General features: G+C 33.7%; 1 protein-coding gene across 2 annotated transcripts in view; it reads right to left on the bottom strand.

Moving 5' to 3' along the window:
- The window catches only part of CSMD3 (CUB and Sushi multiple domains 3), a 1273428-nt gene that overhangs the window by 322744 nt on the left and 927287 nt on the right, over positions 1-23397 (bottom strand). For both annotated transcript variants that reach the window (XM_046025880.1, XM_046025873.1), the window contains 2 exons: positions 22524-22693; positions 10540-10696 (listed from right to left, as the gene is read on the bottom strand). In XM_046025880.1, the coding sequence (XP_045881836.1) occupies positions 10540-10696; positions 22524-22693 (327 nt within the window). The remainder of the gene's footprint in view (positions 1-10539; positions 10697-22523; positions 22694-23397) is intronic.

The following is a 23397-nucleotide window of genomic DNA, read 5'->3' as shown; positions in this document are numbered from 1 at the left end:
TAGTATAAGGATTTCTAATTTATTTATTTATTTATTTATAATATTTTATTTATTTATTTCACAGAGAGAGAGGTCACAAGTAGGCAGAGGGGCAGGCAGAGAGAGAGGGAGAAACAGGCTCCCCACTGAGCAGAGAGCCCGATGCGGGTCTCAATCCCAGGACCCTGAGATCATGACCTGAGCTGAAGGCAGAGGCTTAAACCACTGAGAGACCCAGGTGCCCCTCTAATTTATTTTTAAGTCATTATTTGAAACCCATACAAGAATACCAAGAATAACACAACAACTTCTTCATCCGCTCTATCAGATTTTGGTAAGTGGCTTCAGATTATAATTAATATTACTTCAGATTAATATTCATATTAATTGATCATATTCACATATTCTTATTGAGAAATAAATATGATAAAACAAGTTAAAGCTCCGTTTTGTTCCCTTCTCAGTCCTTCTCTGATTTTTCCCTACTAAGAGCTGGCAAATATTCTAAATTAGTATATTATTTTCACACCTTTTTAACATTTTTATCACACATCTATATATCTATGAACAATACATAATATATTTTGCATTTATACAGTTTAAAAATTTTTATTTATTTAACAGAGGGAGAGAGAGAGAGAGAGAGAGAGAGAGAGAGCACGCGTATGTGGGCATGTGAGTATGAGTAGGTGAAGGGACAGAGGGATAGTGACAAGCAGACTATCCGCTGAGCAGGGTGCCTGACTCTGGGGCTCCATCCCAGGACCCTGAGATCATAATTTGAGCCAAAGTCAGATGCTCAAGCAACCAAGCCACCTAGGCACCCCACAAGGATTTATACATTTTATAAATTATACAATTATTTTCAAATTTCTTCTGAGGCTTTATTTATTGCTCAGTATTATATTTTAACCATTACAAACACACACATCACACACATAAACATTTTATTCATTTTCACTACTTTGTGGCATTTCATTAGAAACATACTCCAAAATTGATTTATTTTCCAACTGATGAGCATTTACAGTGTTTCCAATTATTCCATGCTACAAAAAGTCTATACTTTTTGGTTTCCTTTTGCACATGTTACAAACATTACTATCCCATGTAGGGTTCCAGAGTTCATTTGTCTTAAGATTCCATCAAAATCTTCTAATCTGCTTTTTAACTTCTGCCTTGGCCTACAAAAAGATGAACAGTTGAATTCCTACTCAACATAATTTCTGTGCAATTTGTTTGTGAGCAATAACTATGTATTCCCATAGGGTAATGTCACATGGTCAGCAGAACAGTAATCCAGTAAGGCAGATGGCTTAGCAATATAAATATTTGAAAACTCAATCTTCAAATGTAAGTCAGCATTTCTGATGGAACTTAAAAGAGATATTTATATGCTTCTAAAAAAAATTCAGTTAAAATGTAAATATGTACTTAATATTGTAAAAGTTACATTTTAGAGAATTTAATGGTGAATGAAGATATATTAGGTATATAGACTAAAAGTAAGAACCTTCAAATTGTTAAACAAAAAGTAAATAGGTTGTTAATAAGGGAACTGAGAAAGCATGTTGACTAAATACAGTAAAGGGTCATATCCTTTCTGAAACTAAAAACATTAATTAAAGTTTAATAATGCAAGGAAACTTAAAGATTAGATTAATCTATCATCATCTTAATCTCTATTGAATTTGGTCAATTTGGCTTATAATATTTAGTAAAATAATCTATAAGAATTATATTTAATGTTCAATTATTAAATTCTACTTAGGCCATGAATCTTGTGAGAAAAAGTCTCATTTTAGAATTCTTTATAACTAAATGAAGATGTACACAAAATAGAATGTCAACTTTGCCACTTTAAAATTTGAAAGCAGGAAATAAAAAACAATAAAATTCACAAGCAGGAAATTTGTCCACAGTTATGCACAACAGCTGTGATAATACTCTTTGATTCAGACATAATAAAGAATATAATAGGAATAAAAAGAAGAAAATATTAAATGACTACACATTCCTTTTTTTCTCACTGGCCAAATGAATTTAAAAAAAAAGGCACACACTTATTCCTCATTAGTCAAACTCTATGACATGTATCAAACTTTGAAACCATAAACTTTATAAGAATGGTTTAAGAAGACAATCCTTGTAGTTTTCAGTATATAGATGTAAAACATTTAAACAAGCAAAAGTTTATGGAAATGACTGATACGCATTTCCAACTGGAGAAACAGGAGATATGGTAAATAATTTAAAAAATTAATGCTCTAAATCCTATGTATAAACCTCTGAGTAGAAAACATTATTCACAGGCTTTCCTATATTTTAATTTGTTGGGCATGAAAAAGTGAGTGATATTTTTAAAGAGCTAGATTGTGTCTTGCGCATCATACATTTGTACATCATTCTGGGTTGGTAAGATTCAGTTTTGCCTGAACATTAATTTTTTTTTTTTTTTTAAATATTTTATTTATTTATTTGATAGAGAGAGAGATCACAAGTAGATAGAGAGGCAGGCAGAGAGAGAGAGAGAGGGAAGCAGGCTCCCTGCTGAGCAGAGAGCCCGACGTGGGGCTTGATCCCAGGACCCTGAGATCATGACCTGAGCCGAAGGCAGCGGCTTAACCCACTGAGCCACTCAGGCGCCCCTGAACATTAATTTTTAACCATCAGCCATTTGTTATTTGGCCAGACTGTATAGTTGGTTCATTCTAGATACATCTAGGAATGGAATTTTACTAGATATTGCCAAATTACTCTCCTAGGTTACTTTACCAACTTGCATTCCCCAAAGTTAAGAGTTTCATGTTCTTCAAATTGCCATCAGCATTTAGTATTGTAGAACATTTTAATTTTTACTATTGTCATGAATATTAATATTATTAAGGCAGAGGTTCTTTCTAAACAAGTATTTTTCTCAGAGTTCTTACTTTGATGTTACATAATTTATTTCTGCTTAGAAAGAGAAAACCTCACTTTCAGTGACACAAATCTAACAACAATAACAACAAAAATAACCCAACTGTAATAACATATTATTTTAGTTTTTCTTTTACCTAAAAAAATTATTTTAATTTTCTCAATTTCTATTAAGCATTTTTTGTTTGTTTGATTACTACCTACCTGAGGCTACTTTTGTGTGAAATTTTCTTTTCATTTTCTTATTAATTTATAGGGTTCCTTTCTGAGAGTTTATATTTTCCTGTTACATATATGGTAAATGTTTCCTAAAAATGTCTCATCTTTCTACTCTGTTTATGGTGTTTTTTGCTATAGAAATATTTAAAAAATATATGATGACTGGGACTTGGTCAGGAAAATAGAAGCCACTTAGACATTTTGAATTGCTAAGATTCCATACATTAGAAAGAGATACATCAGGGCGCCTGGGTGGCTCAGTGGGTTAATCCTCTGCCTTCAGCTCAGGTCATGATCTCAGGGCCCTGGGATCAAGGCCCGCATCAGACTCTCTGCTCAGCGGGGAGCCTGCTTCCTCCTCTCTCTCTGCCTGCCTCTTTGCCCACTTGTGATCTCTGTCAAATAAATAAATAAAATCTTTAAAAAAAAAAAGAAAGAGGTACATCTTTATTCTTTTTTTTTAAAGATTTTATTTATTTATTTGACAGAAGGAGAGAGATCACAAGTAGGCCGAGAGGCAGGCAGAGAGAGAGGGAGGGGGCAGCAGGCTCCCTGCTGAGCAGAGAGCCTAATGTGGGGCTTGATCCCAGGACCCTGAGATCATGACCTGAAGGCAGCGGCTTAACCCACTGAGCCACCCAGACGCCCCAGCTAGTAGGTCTTTAGATATTTAAGTTCAAAAGTTGCAAAGCTTTTGGGATGCCAAAGTTATAAAAATGACAATGATTATTTTGTTATTCTATTATGAAGAACTTATGAATATTATGAAGAAATATTTCTCCAATATTTTAGCTAGAATACCTTATAGTACATAATGCAGCATTAGTCAGCACTTCCTTTATTACCTGGTTAATTTCAAGTTTTAAGAGTGAAAGAAATGCCAAATGCATCTATTAAGTGTTTATGGGACATAGAACCACCCAGGCTAACTTTGTTTCTCCCTTGTAATTTGCTTATTCTCTACTTGCATTTGCATTAAAATATATCCATAGAATAAAGTTAGAGTCAATAAATCACCTGATTATTTTTCATTATTAACACTACCAACAACATACTAGTAATTATATTAAAGAGTTTAAATAAGGATAATTTATTATATATTTATAAGCTTAGTGTACAAGAAAAGGCATCACCAGTTAGCTAATTCCCATCATTAATTTGAATATAAAGTTTGAAATGGGCATGTTCCGTGTGGATTACTGAATCCTTTCAAGCAACAAGGCTGGAAGGCTAAAAGTGTCCAAATATAGCTGAACTTTTCCCTTGGGATAATGAACATTTATCCAATGGGCTTTTTAGTAAATTAAATGTGCAGAGGTAATAACAAGAGGCCCAGAGATAGTATCTAGTGGCTGGGCATCATGGACATTTACCAGATCAGCTTTTGAGAAGACAATGCTATAATCTATCAAAAAAGGTATGATTTAGCTCTGTAATGGATGTTGTTTAAAACAATAAAAAATGATAAATCCATGGAAATGCAAATATAAAACACCTCAAACTTGGGTTGGAGATAATATAGTATGGTGATTAAGAGGCAGAGCCCTTCAGTTCAATTTCTGTATCTGTACTTAATTGCTTTGTGACCTTGGGCAAGTCATAACTCTTTTGTGCTTCATTTTCCTCTTCTTCTAACTGGAGATAATAGTACCTTCCTCAAAGGGTTATATCTTATACCTGGTAGAGAGTAGATAAATGTTAGCTGTTATTTTTAACTCTACTATGTAAAGATACACTGGTGTTGAAAGATTTCTCTCTATCTTTTAGGTAGAACCCAACCCCTAACTATAGCTCACCTTGCCCCTGCCTAGTTTCCACTTTTTCATTTTGTCCCATTCTCCTTGCTCGTTCAGTTCTAGCTGCATAACTCAAGCTCAGGTTTCTCTTGAGCCTTTGCACTTGATGATCTATCTATCTGGCACCCTCTCCCCACAGATCTGTGGGTGGTTGTCTTTTCTTATAATTCCAATATCAACTCAAGTAATAACCTCTTCTGAGATGGAGTCCCAGAACCAACTAACTACAGTAGGCCCATCTTCTATACTATCTCTCCAATTGGCCAGTTAGAAATTATGTCTAAATGAATTTCTCTTATCCTTTGTTCTTGTCTTTCTTTTCTGTCTTGTCCCACTTAAATGACATTTCTACAAATTAATCTTCAGTGAGAGATTCAGTGAAAGACATTTGATTTACAACCACCTTCTTGAAATGTGGATTGAGGGGCTGAAGAAGTCTGGTCAGGTTATTCTATCAGGTTTTGCTGAGTAGGGTTCTTTTTTTTTTTTTTAAGATTTTATTTATTTATTTGACAGAGAGAGATCACAAGCAGGCAGAGAGAGAGAGAGAGAGAGAAGAAGGCTCCCCGCTGAGCAGAGAGCCCGATGTGGGACTCGATCCCACGACCCAGGTTTTGCTGAATTCTATTACAGAGTGAACCAGAGCGGAGTGATGCTTTAAGAAGCATACTAAAGGGCGCCTGGGTGGCTTAGTTAGTTAAGCGACTGCCTTCGGCCTGGGTCATGATCCTGGAGTCTCAGATGGAGTCCCACACAGGGCTTCCCGCTCCACGGGGAGTATGTTTCTCCCTCTGACTTTCTCCCTTCTCATGCTATCTCTCACTGTCTCTCTGTCAAATAAATAAATACAACATTTTTAAAAAAAGAAAGAAAGAAAGAAAAGGATACTATAATGATATCTTAATTTTTGATCTGTTCTTCCAAGTTTAGAAGGAGATGGTAATTTTCTCTCCCTTTACTCTCCCACTCCCTCTAGGAAATGCAGCTATGTCTTTAGGGGTCACAGGGAAATTGTCAATTAATCTGTATTAAAAAAACATGCCTCATCTATATCTTTATTTAGGGTGAGTTTCAGATTTCTCCAGGGCAAGAGTATTTGGTAACTGTTAATTTGAGAAGAATGGAAGAATGACCTGACTCAAGGAGGGAGTTAATTCTGAGAGGCTGAGTAGTGGGATTGATACCCTAATGGTAGTCAAGGTCTGACCAAGTTTATCATGCCATTTTACTCTCAACCAGTATAGCTATCTAGGCTTCACTTATACTAATCAAACTAGGTAGAGTTGACTGGAAACTTATCTGGGAGGATAAGTTAAAGCTAAAAAATATTATTCTTGACAACTCTTAATGTTGTGTTTTTATGTCATGTTTATCTTAATGGTTATGACTGAAGAGATTCAATTTGCTTTAGAAAAATAAAGGAATGCGAGAGTCTCTCAAGTATGATGTAGCATTTTCACAAGTATATATATAATTTATTTATTGATGAAGAAGAGTGAAAGAAGCTCACTGTCTTCTTAGTGTAGTAGAGCTGAAATTATTAATAATGAGTAAACCAAATGCTTTTCCTCTCTAAACACCCAAGAGTCCAGGCTTCCATGATACCATTAATTGCAGAGGCATATATTGATGCAACATCTATGGACTTATTACTTGTTTTGGAATAACTGTTATAGCTGTACATTGTAGTAGATACTGTAAGTTGTATTCTCAATATCTTTTCTCTTCTTCCTCACAAACAACTTGATTTTGTTCCCAGAAGTAAAAGAATCATATCAGGCTGTATAGCATGGTAGTCTAATACTGAGTGATTATTTAGTCTACCAAATAATTCACTTCCCAGCTTTTCTGGCCAGGAAATCCAGGTATACTGATATGGCTCAGTTTAGGACAGGGAAAGATAAGAGAATGTCTGACATAGATTTCGCATTCCTGGTAAAGGAGGCATTTGCAGTTGGCACTACCTGTTCCCTCTTTCTCCCTGCCTTGACTATGCCTGGAGTTAAAATAGCCATCTTATAAAAAAAAAAAAAAAAAAAAAAAAAAAAGCCATCTTATGACCATATCACAGACATTAGAACAAAAAAAAAAAAAATGAACACGTTAGGGATGCTAAAGCAGAGAGATAGGGGCAGGATCCTTGTTCCCTAGGTTGGAGAGTTGAATCAAGAAACTACCTACCTGTTGTTCATCTTCTGTCTTATATGAGAAAAATAAATCCTGGTAATTTAAGCTATGGTTAGGTTTTCTGTTACTTAAAACCAAAAGCAACATCTCAACTACTGTTTCCACTGGTCCATTTGCTACTCTTAATGATTATATGATGAATGGGCCTAAAAGATAGCTGAAATAAAATGCCCCTTAAAAGTTATGTTCTGAACTATTTGTTCTGAAAAATATCTGTTCCAAAAAAATATTTTCTCATTTCTATCTCAGCCAAATGTGTTTCTCTCTACCTGAAACTACAAATAACCAGGCAACCACACAAGCCAACAAAATGGACAATAGAGAGATAGTGACTATCATTAGATAAGAAACCTGTCATTAGATAAGGGTGGTCATAAAAGGCCTATATGTCTTAACAGCTAGAATTATGACAAGCTAGGTAAAAGGGATAAATCGGAATTGGATTATTTGCTGTATTTGCCTTAATGTGCCTAATAGGATCTTTCTAGTCTCCATGCCTTTCTTCAATCCTATTCTCTTTGCCTGGTATGCTCCCCACCACTTCTATCTGCAACCCACCAACCCAACCTTTAATACCATTCTATTTATGAATCCTTACTTGATCTGACCTAGAGCCAACGATTCTCTCTTCTGTCTCTAATTCTCTTAATGGGAATCCTGGGAACTCTTCTATGTCACAAAGTGTTCTCTCAGATGTTTCAGAGGCTAAGTTTGGATAATTGTAAGGAGGAACACAACACAGAATTGCAGGGTGGAATTAGATTTAGAAATCACCAAATACAATGATTCATACACAAAAACATTGCCTTTTACATTTCTCCCACGTTTGGGCACCTTAGCAAATTCTTTTATGTTCAGAAAATAATTACTACCTCTAAGAAGTTTATGAATATTTAAAATATATGCCCTTGTAGAATCTTCATCCATATCACAAAGGCATTATATAAAATCAGTATTCAGACCACATGTTAATTTACTAAGAATATGTAAAGAGATGCAATTGAACTAAAACTGACTAAAGACATGAAGAGAGGGAAGGCCTCCTAAAGAAGTATGTACAATATGGTTGCCGAAAAGTATAACGCCAGTACAGTGTGATAACTGATACCTTAGTTGAGAACAGAAATTTCTGCAAGTGAAATGTTTAAAAGTAAGCTAACTCTGACTGAAGGAGTCAGGGTAAGTAAGCATCCGTGGGAAAATATCAGAGATGTGTCTTAAAGTTCAAAGGCTCAGTTGATGCTTCTGTTTGGAGCACACCAATAACAATTATTAACCTTGAAGAGAAAGCAGCCTAGCACTAGTGCTAATGGCTGGAAACAAAAACATATTTGGAGGATGGGAATAAGTTCCCGTCAAAGCCAGGCATTAGCTATTGGGGTTAGTTATTAAGATAATTGCCAATACGTAGAAAGATTGCCATTGTCAAAATCAGAAGTAAATAAAAATTAATGACGGATATGTTACTAGTTCCAGGACCCTCCCCAGAAGGAGCTCAGAACACAGCTGTTGATTCAGAAAATCAGAGGACCCTTCACTGACTTGTTGATATCCTCTGAGAAACATAGTTTCAGTTCTGAGACTGAAAAATATTTATGGATGTATATCTACCTTTTAAAAAAAATAATTGCTTTTATATTCTCTTCCCCATTCTATAGCTTTCCATCTTCATAATGACACACATTCTATAATGAAAAACTAGAGTCATTAAGAAGAGTGATTTCAAATATTTGCTTTTTAAGATGTCACTTTTCTGACAAGTGGGAACTCATACAATGACAATAAGGTCAATGATTTGACCCAGTATAGACACCTAACCACCCAATTTTAAATGCAGGTATGTCCTACAATGTCTAGCATCTTTGCATCAATAATCTCAAGTTACACAGAATTTAAAAATCTGGGAAGGAAATCTTTAAAAACCTGGGAAGGTTTTTTCCTATGAACTCCATTAGCAATTTTAGATAAGGAGAAATGCAAAATGATGCAGAGCAAAGAAAGATCATTGTGTAGACCTTGAGCCATGAGTTGAAAAATGTCAGCAACTCTGTTAGAAAACAGAGAAAGGAGCAGAGAAAAGCAGATTAAAACAACAAGTGCCTTTCTGAGCAGATCACACCAATTATATTTGAGCAATAATTGTCAATATTTTACTTTTAGTATATCATATAGTAATAGCTGTAGACACAATTTGGTTGGACTTTCATTTGTCTTTGGAAGTACTTCATAAAAATTGCATTGTACACAGTAGTTGTCAGGATTTAGAAATATGAATTTAACATTCATTTTGTTAATTTAGGTTTTGTTCCGTTAATGATGAACAATTCTAGCACACGTAGAAAAAAAAAAACCTTGAAATAAACAGGGAGCAATAGTAATCTCTTACTTAAATGCATCAGATTTTTAAATATAATTTCAATATAATAGACTCTCCTGTCTTCTACTTCTTATATCATTAAGAAAGAATATTTTCACAAGCAATAATTTGATTCAAATTCCCTTCAGGATCCCATGTATCTTTGATACTGTAATAATTTTAATTTTCCAGTTTCTGTAATAGTTGCCATTCACCTGACTTCTTGAGAAAGTTTATAGGCATCATTAGATCTTTTTCAAATATTCTAAAAGTAAAGATTTCTGAATATTGCTACTTAGTTGTTTTGCTAAATTAATGAGCATTCTGAACTTCCAAGAACTGATTTGATCTGATTCTAAATTTGTTAAAAACACAGCTAGTAACTATCTCAGTTTTACATGAGCTTTATTTTGTTAGTGTACTGCTTACATAGTAGAAACTCAATAAATATATTACTTGAATATAACTTATTGTGGAGAGATGTATTAAGTCTGTTTCTTTTCTTGTGGCACTGGTAACATAAATTCATTTAATTCATATAACAACTGATGTAACCCACCAACCCATGCTTCTCAGTCTTTGAACTTCTACTCGTTTGTCAGAATAGCAATTGGAGTATAATGCAATAGTTTTATTTTTAATACAGCAATTCAACACAAAAGCAAAACAAAATAAAAAACTTAACTCTAATGTAAACTCATGTGAAACCATCCAGTTATCATTAATGACTGTCCAATATATAACTACCACACTTGCAAACATTGAATTTTCATCTATTAAAAAATTGTATTTTTAATATTGGATGGGAAGAATACTGCTATTTTAAAATTATGTAAATAAATCAGCCACAAATTACTTAACTATTCTGAACCTTAGTTGTTTCAATGTGGAATTGCAACAGTTATAATACCTATAATTTATGGAATCGTTAAGGTCAAATAAAATTGTATATATAGAAGGTAGTTCTACACTTCAAATTCATGATCAAATTTTGGGTTTTACTTCACCTTGTAAGTTGCAATTATTTAATAAATACTCAGCTTCAGTGTTTGGCCATTTTTTTTTTTCTTCTAAAATACTTACTGGTATAGACAAGTTGAAAACCTTCATCTGTCCCTTCAGAATCAGAATTAAATTCCAGCCAGAGTTGATTTGAAGTACTGCTAAGTGTCAATCCTCGCATAGATGCGCCAGAAAATGCACCTAGTAGATGAGTCGTTTTATCTTTTCCATCATAAATCTGCAAAACGTTTATAATTGAAAATGTAAATGTGCCAATAAAACCAGTTCAAATCATGTGTTTATGTTTATAAAGAAGAGGAAATTATCAAATTCTTCCCAAATCAGATCACTCATGTTCCCCAAGGACAATTATCTACATTAATCCCTACATATATCAAGCTAAGAAAGTTAGAATCCGCATGGATAATTTTAAAATTCCAAGCTCAGTATACCTTAACTTTTGATCTTATTAGAAAAAATAATGCTTTTTTTTTTGTCAGCCATTTAAAATTGAGAATATGGAAAGGCTGGTTTTCAAGGTTGGTTAGTTCTTTTTCTGCAACTGCTCAAGGGGATCAAATACCTTTTTTTTTCCCTAATAATGTAATTAATATAAAATATACTTGCTTCTTTTGCAATTTCTATAATTTATCCATTTTCTTTAACTTAATTCATTTTTGACATGCAAAAATATTAAATGAGTACTAAATATTTTTAGAAATGATCTAACAAGGTAAAAATATACAAAACGAAATTAATGAGCTCTCAAAAATTCCTATGTAATTCTCATTCTTCTGAAGTTGTAACTTCTCATTATATTCTAATTTGCTTTTATCAGTGCATTGTAGACATCTCTCCAGGTCAATAGATACAGATTCTGCCTTTTGAGAGCTATGCAATATTTCACACAGTGCCACTACCACAACTATCATTCCCATATATTAGTAAATTCAGGGGGTTTTTTGCTGCTAAGAGCAATACTGAAATAAACACCTTTTACATATACCTCATTTTTTTTTTGATATTTGTATTTTCATAAGAAAATTATCAATATATAGGATTTTGGAGCTAAAATACTCAGGTATAGCTATACTATTTCCAAAAAACATATAGAAATTTAGGGGAAGGTTTACCAACATTGCAAGTTACCATTCTTTTGAATGTTACCATTCTTTTGTCCTTAAGAGATGAATTTTCAGTGGAGTACTTATGCCCCACTCCCCCAAGGTGGTGAAAATTGGTTCTTGCTTGCGATGAAGTCTTATATATTACAATGATTAGTAGTGCTACAAAGATCACTCTATCTGACCAATTTTACTCCATAATATTTAGCTTCATAGGGTTGGGGACTCATTAGGTGAATGATAATGAATAGAAAAAGTTGAGAAATGCTGCTCAAAGTTACTTACCTCCTGCCTGAAGCTGCTTTACTTCTAACCTGGTGTAAAAATTTTGTTGTTGAATTCCTAAACAAGTGACCTTGCCATAGTCCCAGTGTTTCCCCAAAGTGGTATTCATCATGTTCATGTTCAGAGAGCAGTTAGATGGTATGCAATGGAATTTTCATTATTATTATATACATGTAACTATTATATTAACCTGTATGATAGACTTTTCTTGAGCTAAATTTTTGGATTTAATTTGATAATCTATATAGAATGTTTTCTATAATTTATAAATGAAAATTCATGTGTAGTTTTTATATTTTTTTCTTTTCAAATTATCTTTATAAGGTATTAGTATTCAATTTATGTTAACTTAATAAAAGAGACTGGGAAATTTTCACTATATTTCTAATGTCTGTATTATGCAAATAAAGTAACAAGACTTTTTAAATTAGAGACTTAAGATTTTTTCAACTCCAGAAACTCTTTGAGTTTTTGTTCATTTAATTACTCCTTATTTATATGATCCTTTTATTTTCCACCTAGAATGCCTATAATTTGTATATTAAGTCTCCAAAACGGTTTTATATTTCTCCAATATTTTCTCTTTGAATCTATCTTTCCCTCTGTCTTGTAAACAATCTTCCACTGGAAATTCCACATGAAAAATTAGATTTTCAGCAGTAACTAATCTCTTTTTAGGGTTTCTATTAAAATCTTGAATTTTAGGGATTCCTGGGTGGCTTAGTCCATTGAGTGCCTTCCTTCAGCTCAGGTCATGATCCCAGAATCCTGGGATCAAGTCCTGCATTGAGCTCCTTGCTTTTCCTCTGCCTACTGCGTGTGCTCTTTCTCTGGAAAATAAATAAATAAAATTTACTTAAAAAATGACTTTAAATCTTAAATTTTATTTCTTATTTTTTTAAATCTAAAATTTTAAAATCATTGGTCAACTCTAGAAAGTCTCTCCTCTCTCTCAGCACTCTAACTGCATTAAGATTTTTTCAAAAATTTTAAATTTATTTTCAAATTTCTCTTAATGCTCCTACAGTTTGAATTCAATGTATACCACCTGTTCCATGCATTTAATTTGGTCGTTCTTCCCTCCAGTTACTGAATTCCCCTTAAGTCTGTATTTACGTACCTTTAGCTATGTAAAGGATTATACTTCCTTATTATCGATATAAGATTTAAGTGTTATAAAGACTAGAGATAAAATTTTATTTAACATGCTATAAAAATGCAGTTTGTGCTCAGGGCCTCTGGTGTCCTCTTCAAACCACATTACCCTACACCTTTTCTGCACAGGAATTTTGACGTCTCTATTACCAGGACATTCTCCTCTTTCCCTTTGTGACTGAGGGAATCTGCAGCTTCATATGAGCCTCCGGGGCTCCACCAGCTTATTTATTACATTAGCTCAGAGCGGGAGGCAGAAATAGAGGGAGAAAGTTGAAAGCTGAACTCAAGCCAACATGCTCATGGAATTCCTAAAAGAAAACATTTACTGTCCTCTCCCTTTTACAAGATCTTTCTGTCAACTAAAAACAACAACAAACAACAACAACAAACAACAACAAAAAAAGTGGGTTGACTGTTTAAAGAGTATCTGAGCACTAGATAGAGGGCTGCACGTACAAATTTCCTAAAATTACACAAGAATTCCTTGAACCCCCTGGTGGAAATTACCAGACAAATAAGTTTCTGTTTTAGTTATCAGCAAGAAGTTCTTTATCTTCAACAAAGCTGAGCCATATGTTGAGATTTGTTAGCTCAGGGATTTTATTGTTTGATTACATAAGAATCAACTTTTGGTTTCTTAAGAATAGTAGTCACCAGTGATAATTCAGAGGCAAGTCAACACACTTGCTGGAAAACACACTTTTGTGTCTGTGAGTTTCAAGTGTTCAATATTCTTGGAAGCTGCTTTTGAATACATTTATTTTATAACTCTATATATGACATAGTTCATAAATTCTAAGTTTAGAGCATACATTCACAACCAAACCATTTGGCCAGCAGATCCAGTGATCTTATTTGTGGTTAATATTGTCTAGGTAACCCCAAAGAATATTTTCCTTTTATTTCCCTTACTTTTTGCCAGCATGTAATTTCATTCTTTTTTTTTAATGTAATTTCATTCTTACGTTAAATATAAATAATTGTTTCTTGGATTCAACTAGTTTTGCTTTTATGCATGAATACACTGTAGGAACTTCATATCTCAAAAATAGCCAAATAAAGGGGCAATATAAATTTAACTAATTGATGTAAATCAGCAAACAGAAACTGGTTCTTGAATTCTGTTTTTTGTTTTTTTTTTTAAAGTCTCTCCTCATGTTTTTCTTAAATGTGCAGTGGTAAGAAAAAAAAAGTTGAATCATTAGAGAAACCCTCTCTTTACACATGACAATAGTTCTTTTATAACATAATGTTAAAAAATAAAATAATTCAATTCATATTTAGTTCTATGCACTGGGAATAAACTAAAAAAATAAGACATCATTTGTAGGCTGAAGGAAATTTTAAAAATATTGTCTGTCCCAAGAGAGATATTTACATTGTGTCTTTCTACTTTTTAAGTCAGAAGCTTACTCTTTTCTTTTTCAAAAGAAACTATCTTTAAGATATTTTAAAAATAATGATTGAAAGAAAAGGACTGAAAAGAACTAATACTAATATATATATATATATATATATATATATATATATATATATATATAATCTTAAGCCCAGCAGAGAGGGTCTAATTCAGCACCAAAACTCATTAACTAATTTATTTAACAATGTAAAGTCAAAAGGTAGAAAACAAAATAACACAGAGATACCACTATAATCATAAAAGTAAAATGAAGTGTGATAATTCAACTATGAAATTTTGGAAGTATGTATAGAGTTATTAAATCAAGATGAAAAGCAAGTGTTAATTAGCAAGGTTTTAGAGAAGAGTTTTATACTAATGATCAAACCAATGCTATTTAACTTGTATATAAAATTCTTCAAATGTATTCAAATACATATGCAAGCATAAAGGCAGTAAGAAATAGCAAAACATTGCAGCCAAAGGCAAATTACTTGGAAGCAAACAGGGATGCAAGCATATAAATAAAAAAATAAAATGAACAAAATGTATATTTCATTTAAAAGTAAACTTTCATGGGTACTTGGGTGGCTCAGTTTCTCTTTGTCCGGGGTCATGATCTTAGGGTCCTGGGATCAAGTCCAGCATCAGGCTCCCTGCTCAGCAGGGAGTCTGCTTCTCCTTCTTCCTTCCCCCACCCCCTGATCCCCCAACTCATGCTCTCTCTCTCAAATAGATGAACAAAATATTTTTTAAAAAGTAAATTTACAGGGCACCTGGGTGGCTCAGTGGGTTAAAGCCTCTGCCTTCAGCTCAGGTCATGATCCCAGAGTCCTGGGATCGAGTCCCGCATCGGGCTTTCTGCTCAGCAGGGAGCTTGCTTTTCCCTCTCTCTCTCTCTGCCTGCCTCTCTGCCTACTTGTAACCTCTGTCTGTCAAATAAATAAATAAAATCTTTAAAAAAAAAAGTAAATTTACAGTACAGAGTGATTATATTGGGTCTTACCATAGAACTTTTGACATCATTACTTTTCATATTTCTGTTCTGATTAAAGTCAGGATTATTAAGCATGCTTTTATTTATTTGGGTCTATTTTTCTCTTTTTCCTTTTTTATTTCATTGTTATTATTTTTGCTATGTCTTAATACCTATTTGTTTTTCAAAAATTTACAAATCTAAAAAAGTATAAGATAACTGTATAATACTTTTTTTTGTGTTAGAAGGGAGAGGATTATGGTGTTTCCCATAGAAATATTCTCAGTTACTTAGCACCTAATTCAGATAATGAAGACTCACTTTAATGTCAAATTTAGAATTTCAAGTTGATTTAAGAATTAATATCATTAAAGGCATTGAGGGCGTTTGTAATATTAATTAAGGTCCTCAGTGAGGCTCTAATTTGTCAAATGGTTGCCATTAACCTGGTACTGTCTTAATAGAACAGACTAGACCTCAATGTTGCCATGTTTCAGTTATCAAACCTTTTATAATGGATCGGGGCCTGTAATTAGTTTTGGTGTACAGACCCTTCTATATTTGGAAGGTCAAACTCTTTATAATGAATAGTTTATTAATACTTAAAACTGTGTTTTTTGTTTTTAATAAATGCATAATTAGAAGGCATATTCTCAGTCATTCCTTTAACGAATTAGCAAGTCAGATGTTATCTTAACCCAAGAGCAGAAAGTACATAGAAAATAAAATTGAAAGAAATCACACATGTACATATATATCACACAAACCTGCAAATTATTCCCACTCGTGGATATTAGAATTTTCATTTTGGTTGCTTGTTTTATAGGTTGATTTAGAAATTTAAATAAAGTTTTTCTAATAAGGTGAGTGAGATGTCAAAATCTGAATAAAAAATAAAGAAGAATAACTTTTACAATGGTTGATCAAAAAGGACAATGTTCCCAACCTTATGCTCTCTCCAAAATAAAATGAAACAGAGCAGAGAACTTTTGTTCATATTAAAATATTTATGTCTTCAAAATAGCCATATAAGATGTACGCAATTATAAGAGCTAATATATTTTAGTTAAGGAGTTTAGGATACAATGAAGAGCACGCTTTTCAGGAGGTTTAGCTTTGCAATTATATAACAGATTTGAAGTCCCAATTCTACCTCTCAAGCTGGATGGCCTGTCAAAAATCATTCACTTCTGTTATCCTCAGTATGGGAAGGAATGAAGGGGTTTATGAGACTAATATAGCATTCTTGACAAATAAATATTTACAGAGTGCTTTTGGAGGAAGAGAGAACAAAGGATTATCAGTGAACAAGCAAAGTTGATAGATATGTATGGTGGACATCTGAGATCTCTGGTTTGCTAGAAAATGTCTAATAACCAGCTCCCAGACAAATAGAATTGGTGAATGTATATACCCAATCATACTTAAAAAATAACTTTTATTAATATAAAGAGAGGTAGACTCAGGGACGCCTGGGTGGCTCAGTGGGTTAAAGCCTCTGCCTTCAGCTCGGGTCATGGTCTCAGGGTCCTGGGATGGAGCCCCACAAGGGGTTCTCTGCTCAGCAGGGAGCTTCCTGCTGCTTCCTGCCTGCCTCTCTGCCTACTTGTGATCTCTGTCTCTGTTAAATAAATAAATAAAATATTTAAAAAAAAATAGAGAGGTAGACAAACTTTTTCTAAAAAAGAATTAAACAGAAGATATTTATAGTCTTTGGGAGATAATACCTCTATCATAACTACTCAATACTGTCATTGTAGCACAAAAACAGGGACCAATAATATGTAAATGACTGAACATGGTTTTCTCCCAGTAAAATTTTATTTATAGACATGGCCGTCAAGACCCATTTGGCCCATTGACTGTCTGAGAATCTCTGATTAAAGGGATATGTAGCATGCAAGTTACATAGAAAAAAAATTTTTTAAACCTGTATATATATTCACTGCTCCAAATTCCATAGAGGTAATTGATTTTCACAGAATACTTTTTTTTGGCCAAATATTTGTATCTACATCTTATAATTGCAACTGACAAACAAGAATGTTTCCTAACTGAATATTGCTTGAGTTTTTTAAGTTAACAAGATGGAAGTAAAGCAATGTAAAAACAATGTTGTATCAGAAAATTGAATTTGTAAATGACAGAAGCAACTTCTTGGCTAAACCCAATAATAGTTTTTAATTCTAGAAAATATGTATTCTCAATATTTTGGTGTTATTCACAAAGAATGACTATAGACACAACCCATTCTTAAACTTAAGTATAGAAGATGTGCAAAGGAATGGACCAAGTCAAGATCTGTAGTATTTGTCATTTTCTGCAGTGCAATTATTCCTAGTATTGTCAAAATCAAGCTATCAATATGACATCTCTGTATGTAGAGTTGGGAAAGGATGGACACTTTGCATAGTATTTCCACTATAGAGATTTAATACACACAGCTCGCCTAAAAAACACACATAATAACAAAATTAGTAAAATAATTAAGAAACGAAAAGTTGTATTTGTTACCTTTGTTTTTAATATAACAATTGTAATATAACTGTAATCTAATCTAATGTAATTTTTAATAATGTCTATGTTTAACAACCAGTTCACAAAATTACTGAATATTTAGCAATAGGTTCTCACAAGTAGTATTCCCAAACACTAGTACATAGGTTACAAAATAAGCTTAAAATAATACATCTTGAAAAACAACATTTTAATAACTTTCTTTTCATACTGCTAAAAGAATGTTATTAATTATTAATCCAGTCCTTTATTTAGTTTTGCATAACTATGATAATTCTTTCAGACTCTCAGAACCAATATTAAGTTATTTAACTGACTCTTCTCCATAATCATCCATCCTGTCTACATTTTGCATTAGACATAGATCTTTAAACTACACAATACTGAGTGTGCTAAAAAGATAGCCTTGAATTTTTTCTCTGCTACATTCCCTTATCTAAACATAATGCTCAGTCTTTTTCTGAAAATAAAAACAAACATTACAACAACAAAACAGAGTTAGTATTTCTGATTGCTATTCAGCTTTTGTCTTATCAGGCTGACAATGGCAATTACTCATTGGTGATTGTTTAGAGTATACATATAATAAACACCTCCTGTAAATGTTAATTGAAAGAATTAATTAAATTACGTATTTTGAGTGAGGGTTGGAGAAGTTCAGTATTCTTGAGAATTAAAAGGAACAGAAGTAAGGAAGGATATATTCATAATTCCCAAACCCGGTGTCTATCAGATAATCCAGAGAGCTTTATAAAAATCCAAAATTCCAGGTACAGACCAACTAAAACAGTTTTCCCCAGATCTACTGAATCAGGAAAATCTGGTAGTGGTACCAGGAATAAACTACCTAGAGGAGTCATATGATCAGCTATATTTGATATAAACTTTATTAGTATGGTTGTATGTAAGTAAGGTAATTTACAGAAGGAGGAGGGAAGGAGAAAGAGTGTGTGGATGACTAAGTGGGCATCAGCCTGGATGGCGCACTCTCAGGAGAATGTGTGTGTGTGTGTGTGTGTAGGTATAGATTAAGTCGATACACACACATGCTTTTATTACTGTTGCTGTTTTAGTCAGAATCCAATATAGTGATATTATAAAGTAAACGCAGCCAGAAGAAAAAAAGCCTTGTCTAGACCTTATACTCATACAGAGATTATAAAAGAATATTATCCCAAAGAACATAGCCAATCCTACCATATCAAGAAAAGCAATGCTTTTCTCTCAGTCAAGGGACAAAGGGTTCTATAATGGGCTATTTGTTTTACTAATTTCTTTTCTTTTTACAGGTTTTATTTATTGATTTGAGAGGGAGAATGTGAGCAAGAGAGCAGAAGCAGAGCAGCAGAGGGAGAGGGAGAAGCAGGGTCCCCACGGAGCAGGGAGCCCGATGCAGCTCCATCCCAGGGTCCTGGGATCATGACCAGAGCCCAAGGCAGCTGCTTAACTGACGGAGCCACCCAGATGCCCCAGTTTTACTAATTTCTTCTGATTTCCTGGTCTGAATGGACAAAAAGCTGACTGCACTAGGTGTAATGTTGGAAAATGCTGGGATGGGGTGGGCTCTCATGGACTGGGTTGCAGCGGGGGAAATCACCCTGCGTCATGAGAGGACTCTGGGCTCCTTAGTCTTTGAAAATTAATTATCTGTCCTTTGGAGGGAGCATCTGTGTGCTTCGTGCCTAACTGTGCCTGTAGGTACTTCGCTCGCTGTCCATGGGATTAATGGGAAGGATAAGACACCATTTAATCATTTACATCTTAAACCTGAGTGGCTCCGTTGGTGAAGTGTGCGACTCTTGATCTCGGGATTGTGTTTGAGCCTCATGTTGTGTGTACAGATTACTTAAAAAAATAAAAATCTTAAAAAAAAAAAACTGATGGAGAGACCATGAAGACAACAGAGTTGGAGTTTAAAGCCCATCCCCAATGGTCACTATACCGTGGCTTGCTGAAGTTATTTTGAAATAATAATTCAGAATAAAACCAAGGCAAGATTATCAGCAGGGGCTGTTTCTACTGTAATATTTAGTATATATAATCTTTTCAACTTGGGGAAACATATCTTTATTCTAGAAAAGTTACAGAAATCTTTGCTGGGGATATAAATTTTCATGAAAGAAAAATCCTTATGCTCATGAAAGAAAAATCCTTATTTATTTTAAAATCTTTAAAGGGCCTTGAATTGCATTTTTCTGCCCTCTTTTGTTTGTCACCATCACATGCACTCACAGTGTCACTTTTTACTGAAGGTCTCAACCATCCTCAGGTAACACAGGTAACAAGCGCATGTTACCTTATTCCAAGGAAGCAGCAGATTAGACAGAAATTATTCTGAGGAGCACATTCAGGTTATTCTTTATATGATTCTAAGTGAATTTTCCAATTAATAGCCATAATTCAGTATGGAGAAGTAATGGATATCTTTCAAGCATCACAAATAATTATATTTTAAAGAAAGAGGGGCGCCTGGGTGGCTCAGTGGATTAAGCCGCTGCCTTCGGCTCAGGTCATGATCTCGGGGTCCTGAGATCGAGCCCCGGGCTCTCTGCTCCGCAGGGAGCCTGCTTCCTCCTCTCTCTGCCTGCCTCTCTGCCTACTTGTGATCTCTCTCTCTGTCAAATAAATAATAAAATAAAAAATTTTAAAGAAAGAAATATTTTAGGAAGAATAGTGGTAGGCCTGGGGAAGCACTTCTTTTTTTCTTTTTTTTTCTTTTAAGATTTTATTTATTTGACAGACTGAGATCACAAGTAGGCAGAGAGGCAGGCAGAGAGAGGAGGAAGCAGGCTGTCCGCAGAGCAGAGAGCCCCATGCGGGCTCAATCCCAGAACGCTGGGATCATGACCTGAGCCAAAGGCAGAGGCTCTAACCCACTGAGCCACCCAGGCACCCCTGGGGAAGCACTTCTTAACTGTTAACTTATAACATATGTTTATCATAGTTGCTTATGAGATACAGGTTAGCGGCTAGCCTTATACATCTGATCTATGTCTTGATATATTTTTCCTCATACTTAGCCTGAGGAAAACATAAACACTGCCTCACTTCAAGGTTTAGGCAGCCCATTAATCTCAATGCTGACTCTAATTCAGCAAATAAAGCTTATGTTAACAAGAAAATCCAAACAATGAACTGGAGGTTGAAGAGATTATAAAGGGAATCTCTGTTGCTTATTGGGGAAAAGAACAAAAAATAAGAATGATCCTAAATTAATAGCAAAATTGTATATATCTAAGGAAATTTCCTGTGTCTATACAAATCTTACAAGCACACAGTTCTGTCTATATTAGAGAACCATCAATTATCATCAAAATTATATATTTTTAAGAAATTTTTTTTTAATTTTTATTTTTTTTAAGATTTTATTTATTTATTTGACAGAGAGAGATCACAAGTAGGCAGAGAGGCAAGCAGAGGGAGAGAGAGGAGGAAGCAGGCTCCCCACCGAGCAGAGAGCCCGACGTGGGACTCGATCCCACACCCCGAGACCACGACCCGAGCTGAAGGCAGAGGCCCAACCCACTGAGCCACCCAGGTTCCCCTTAAGAAATATTTTTAACATCACTGCTAAACAATGATCCCCTACCCCTGCCAACCTGAGATGTTTTAAGATTTCTTAAGATTTTAAGATTTCTTAAAACAGAATTATGTTGGATTTCTTACCAGGAAAGAAATCTTGACAATTAGGAAAAATTTATGCAATTATTTTTTAAATATTAAAAGTGATTTTTATAGAAGTGTCTATTTTTATTCTACTTCCTTATATAAATCGTATTTACTAAAACACCTACTTGGCAAAATATGAATCAGCAAGTGTGGAAATATTATATCTTTTAAAATTGTATCTTTTTAAAAAATAGGACCTTTGCCTATTTCAACTTTTTAGAATAAATTTGTAAATTTTACACTAAATATTTATTATCATTATTAATATTTTTAAAGATTTATTTATTTACTTATTTTAGAAAGAGGGAGCATGAGTGGGTGTAGGCAGATGGAGAGGGAGAAAGAATCCCAAGCAGACTACGTGCTGAGCAGACTACGTGCCAGATGTAGGGCTGGGTCACCACCTGACCCCAAACCAAGAGTCAGATGTTTAACCAACTGTGCCACCCAGGCAGCCCACTAAATGTTTACTATTAATAAAATATATTTTACTTATGTAACTTAAAGATAGGAAGTCATTAGTTTTATGCATTTATAAAATAAAAATTTTTTGTAATCATAAATGCAAAAAATATCCATGTATCAACAGAGATAACCAAGTAACCTAAAAGATATCAAAACAAAAATAAACCATCACTATATTTCTTAAAGAAATAACCATTCATATGTTAATTATGTTTCATATATATGATTTGGTGTTATTGAAACATTAACATTTATGTATCATAAAAATATCTGTATTATAAATAAGCATTGGCAACAAAACATTTATCTCAATGAAAATGATAATAGAAAAATAAGAAATAATGTATAATTGAAATCTATGAATGGCAGAATCAACTTATGGTTGATCACACATATATATGCATATATATGTATTAATATATACTTATTGACTAAAAATTATCAAAATACAAGAGTTTCTGAGTTCACCTACCTTAAGAACGTCTCCTTGTGCTAAATGAAATGTTCTGGCTGAAATATTGATTCCCTTTCCTGCTTGAACCTGAATACTATAAATGCATTCATGGTTGTTTTCATAGTTGAGTGGATAATTTGGAGAAAGCAAAATTCCTTCATTATTTGTTGCAGATGCACCACATTCAGCTGCAGGTAAAACAGAATATTGAAGCACAGTTTAATAGAAAGCATTATCATTTTCAAGTAATGTAATGTATGGAAGTGTTAATGCATTTTATTTTAATTAGAACCTAACAGGAAAATAATATACAAAATGGCTGTGTACTGTAGATGATTCATTCCCTCTCAAATAATATATGGGAAGAAGGAACATCTATCCATGGACAGGACATTTGTATGCAAGTGGAAATATAAAATAGTTTTAGTGTTTCACTCCTGCTCCAGGATGAAAAGGTAGCATGAAAAAGGATGAGAACAAAAGATTTTCAGGACATGTTTTAAGTTTGTATATTTCTGGTTAATTGATTACCTTTAAATTTACAATTTATTTCTATTAGAGTATATTTAAAAAGGTAGAGAGATCAATTTTATTTTAGAATGATTCTTATCTGATCTTTTTATTTTTACCTTTTTTTGAATTTAACCCCTTTTCCTCCCAATAGTCAGCATTCCCCTGACCCAAGAACTTCAGGAACAAAAATGGAAATAAATACTATATTGTCTTTCAAAACTGACATAATGGGTATAAGCCATTAACCAATAATTGTAACAAACTGGACACTTTTGGAAGATGGATCACCTTTCCCATTTTAAAAAATGAAACAAATTGAGTCAGTCTCATAATTAGTAAATTGTACTGCTAACTCTCCTGGATTAACTTTACAAAATTT

This window comes from Meles meles, chromosome 1 (assembly GCF_922984935.1).
Source record: "Meles meles chromosome 1, mMelMel3.1 paternal haplotype, whole genome shotgun sequence".
Taxonomy (NCBI): Eukaryota; Metazoa; Chordata; class Mammalia; order Carnivora; family Mustelidae; genus Meles; species Meles meles.
This window is presented reverse-complemented; position numbering and strand designations above follow the sequence as displayed.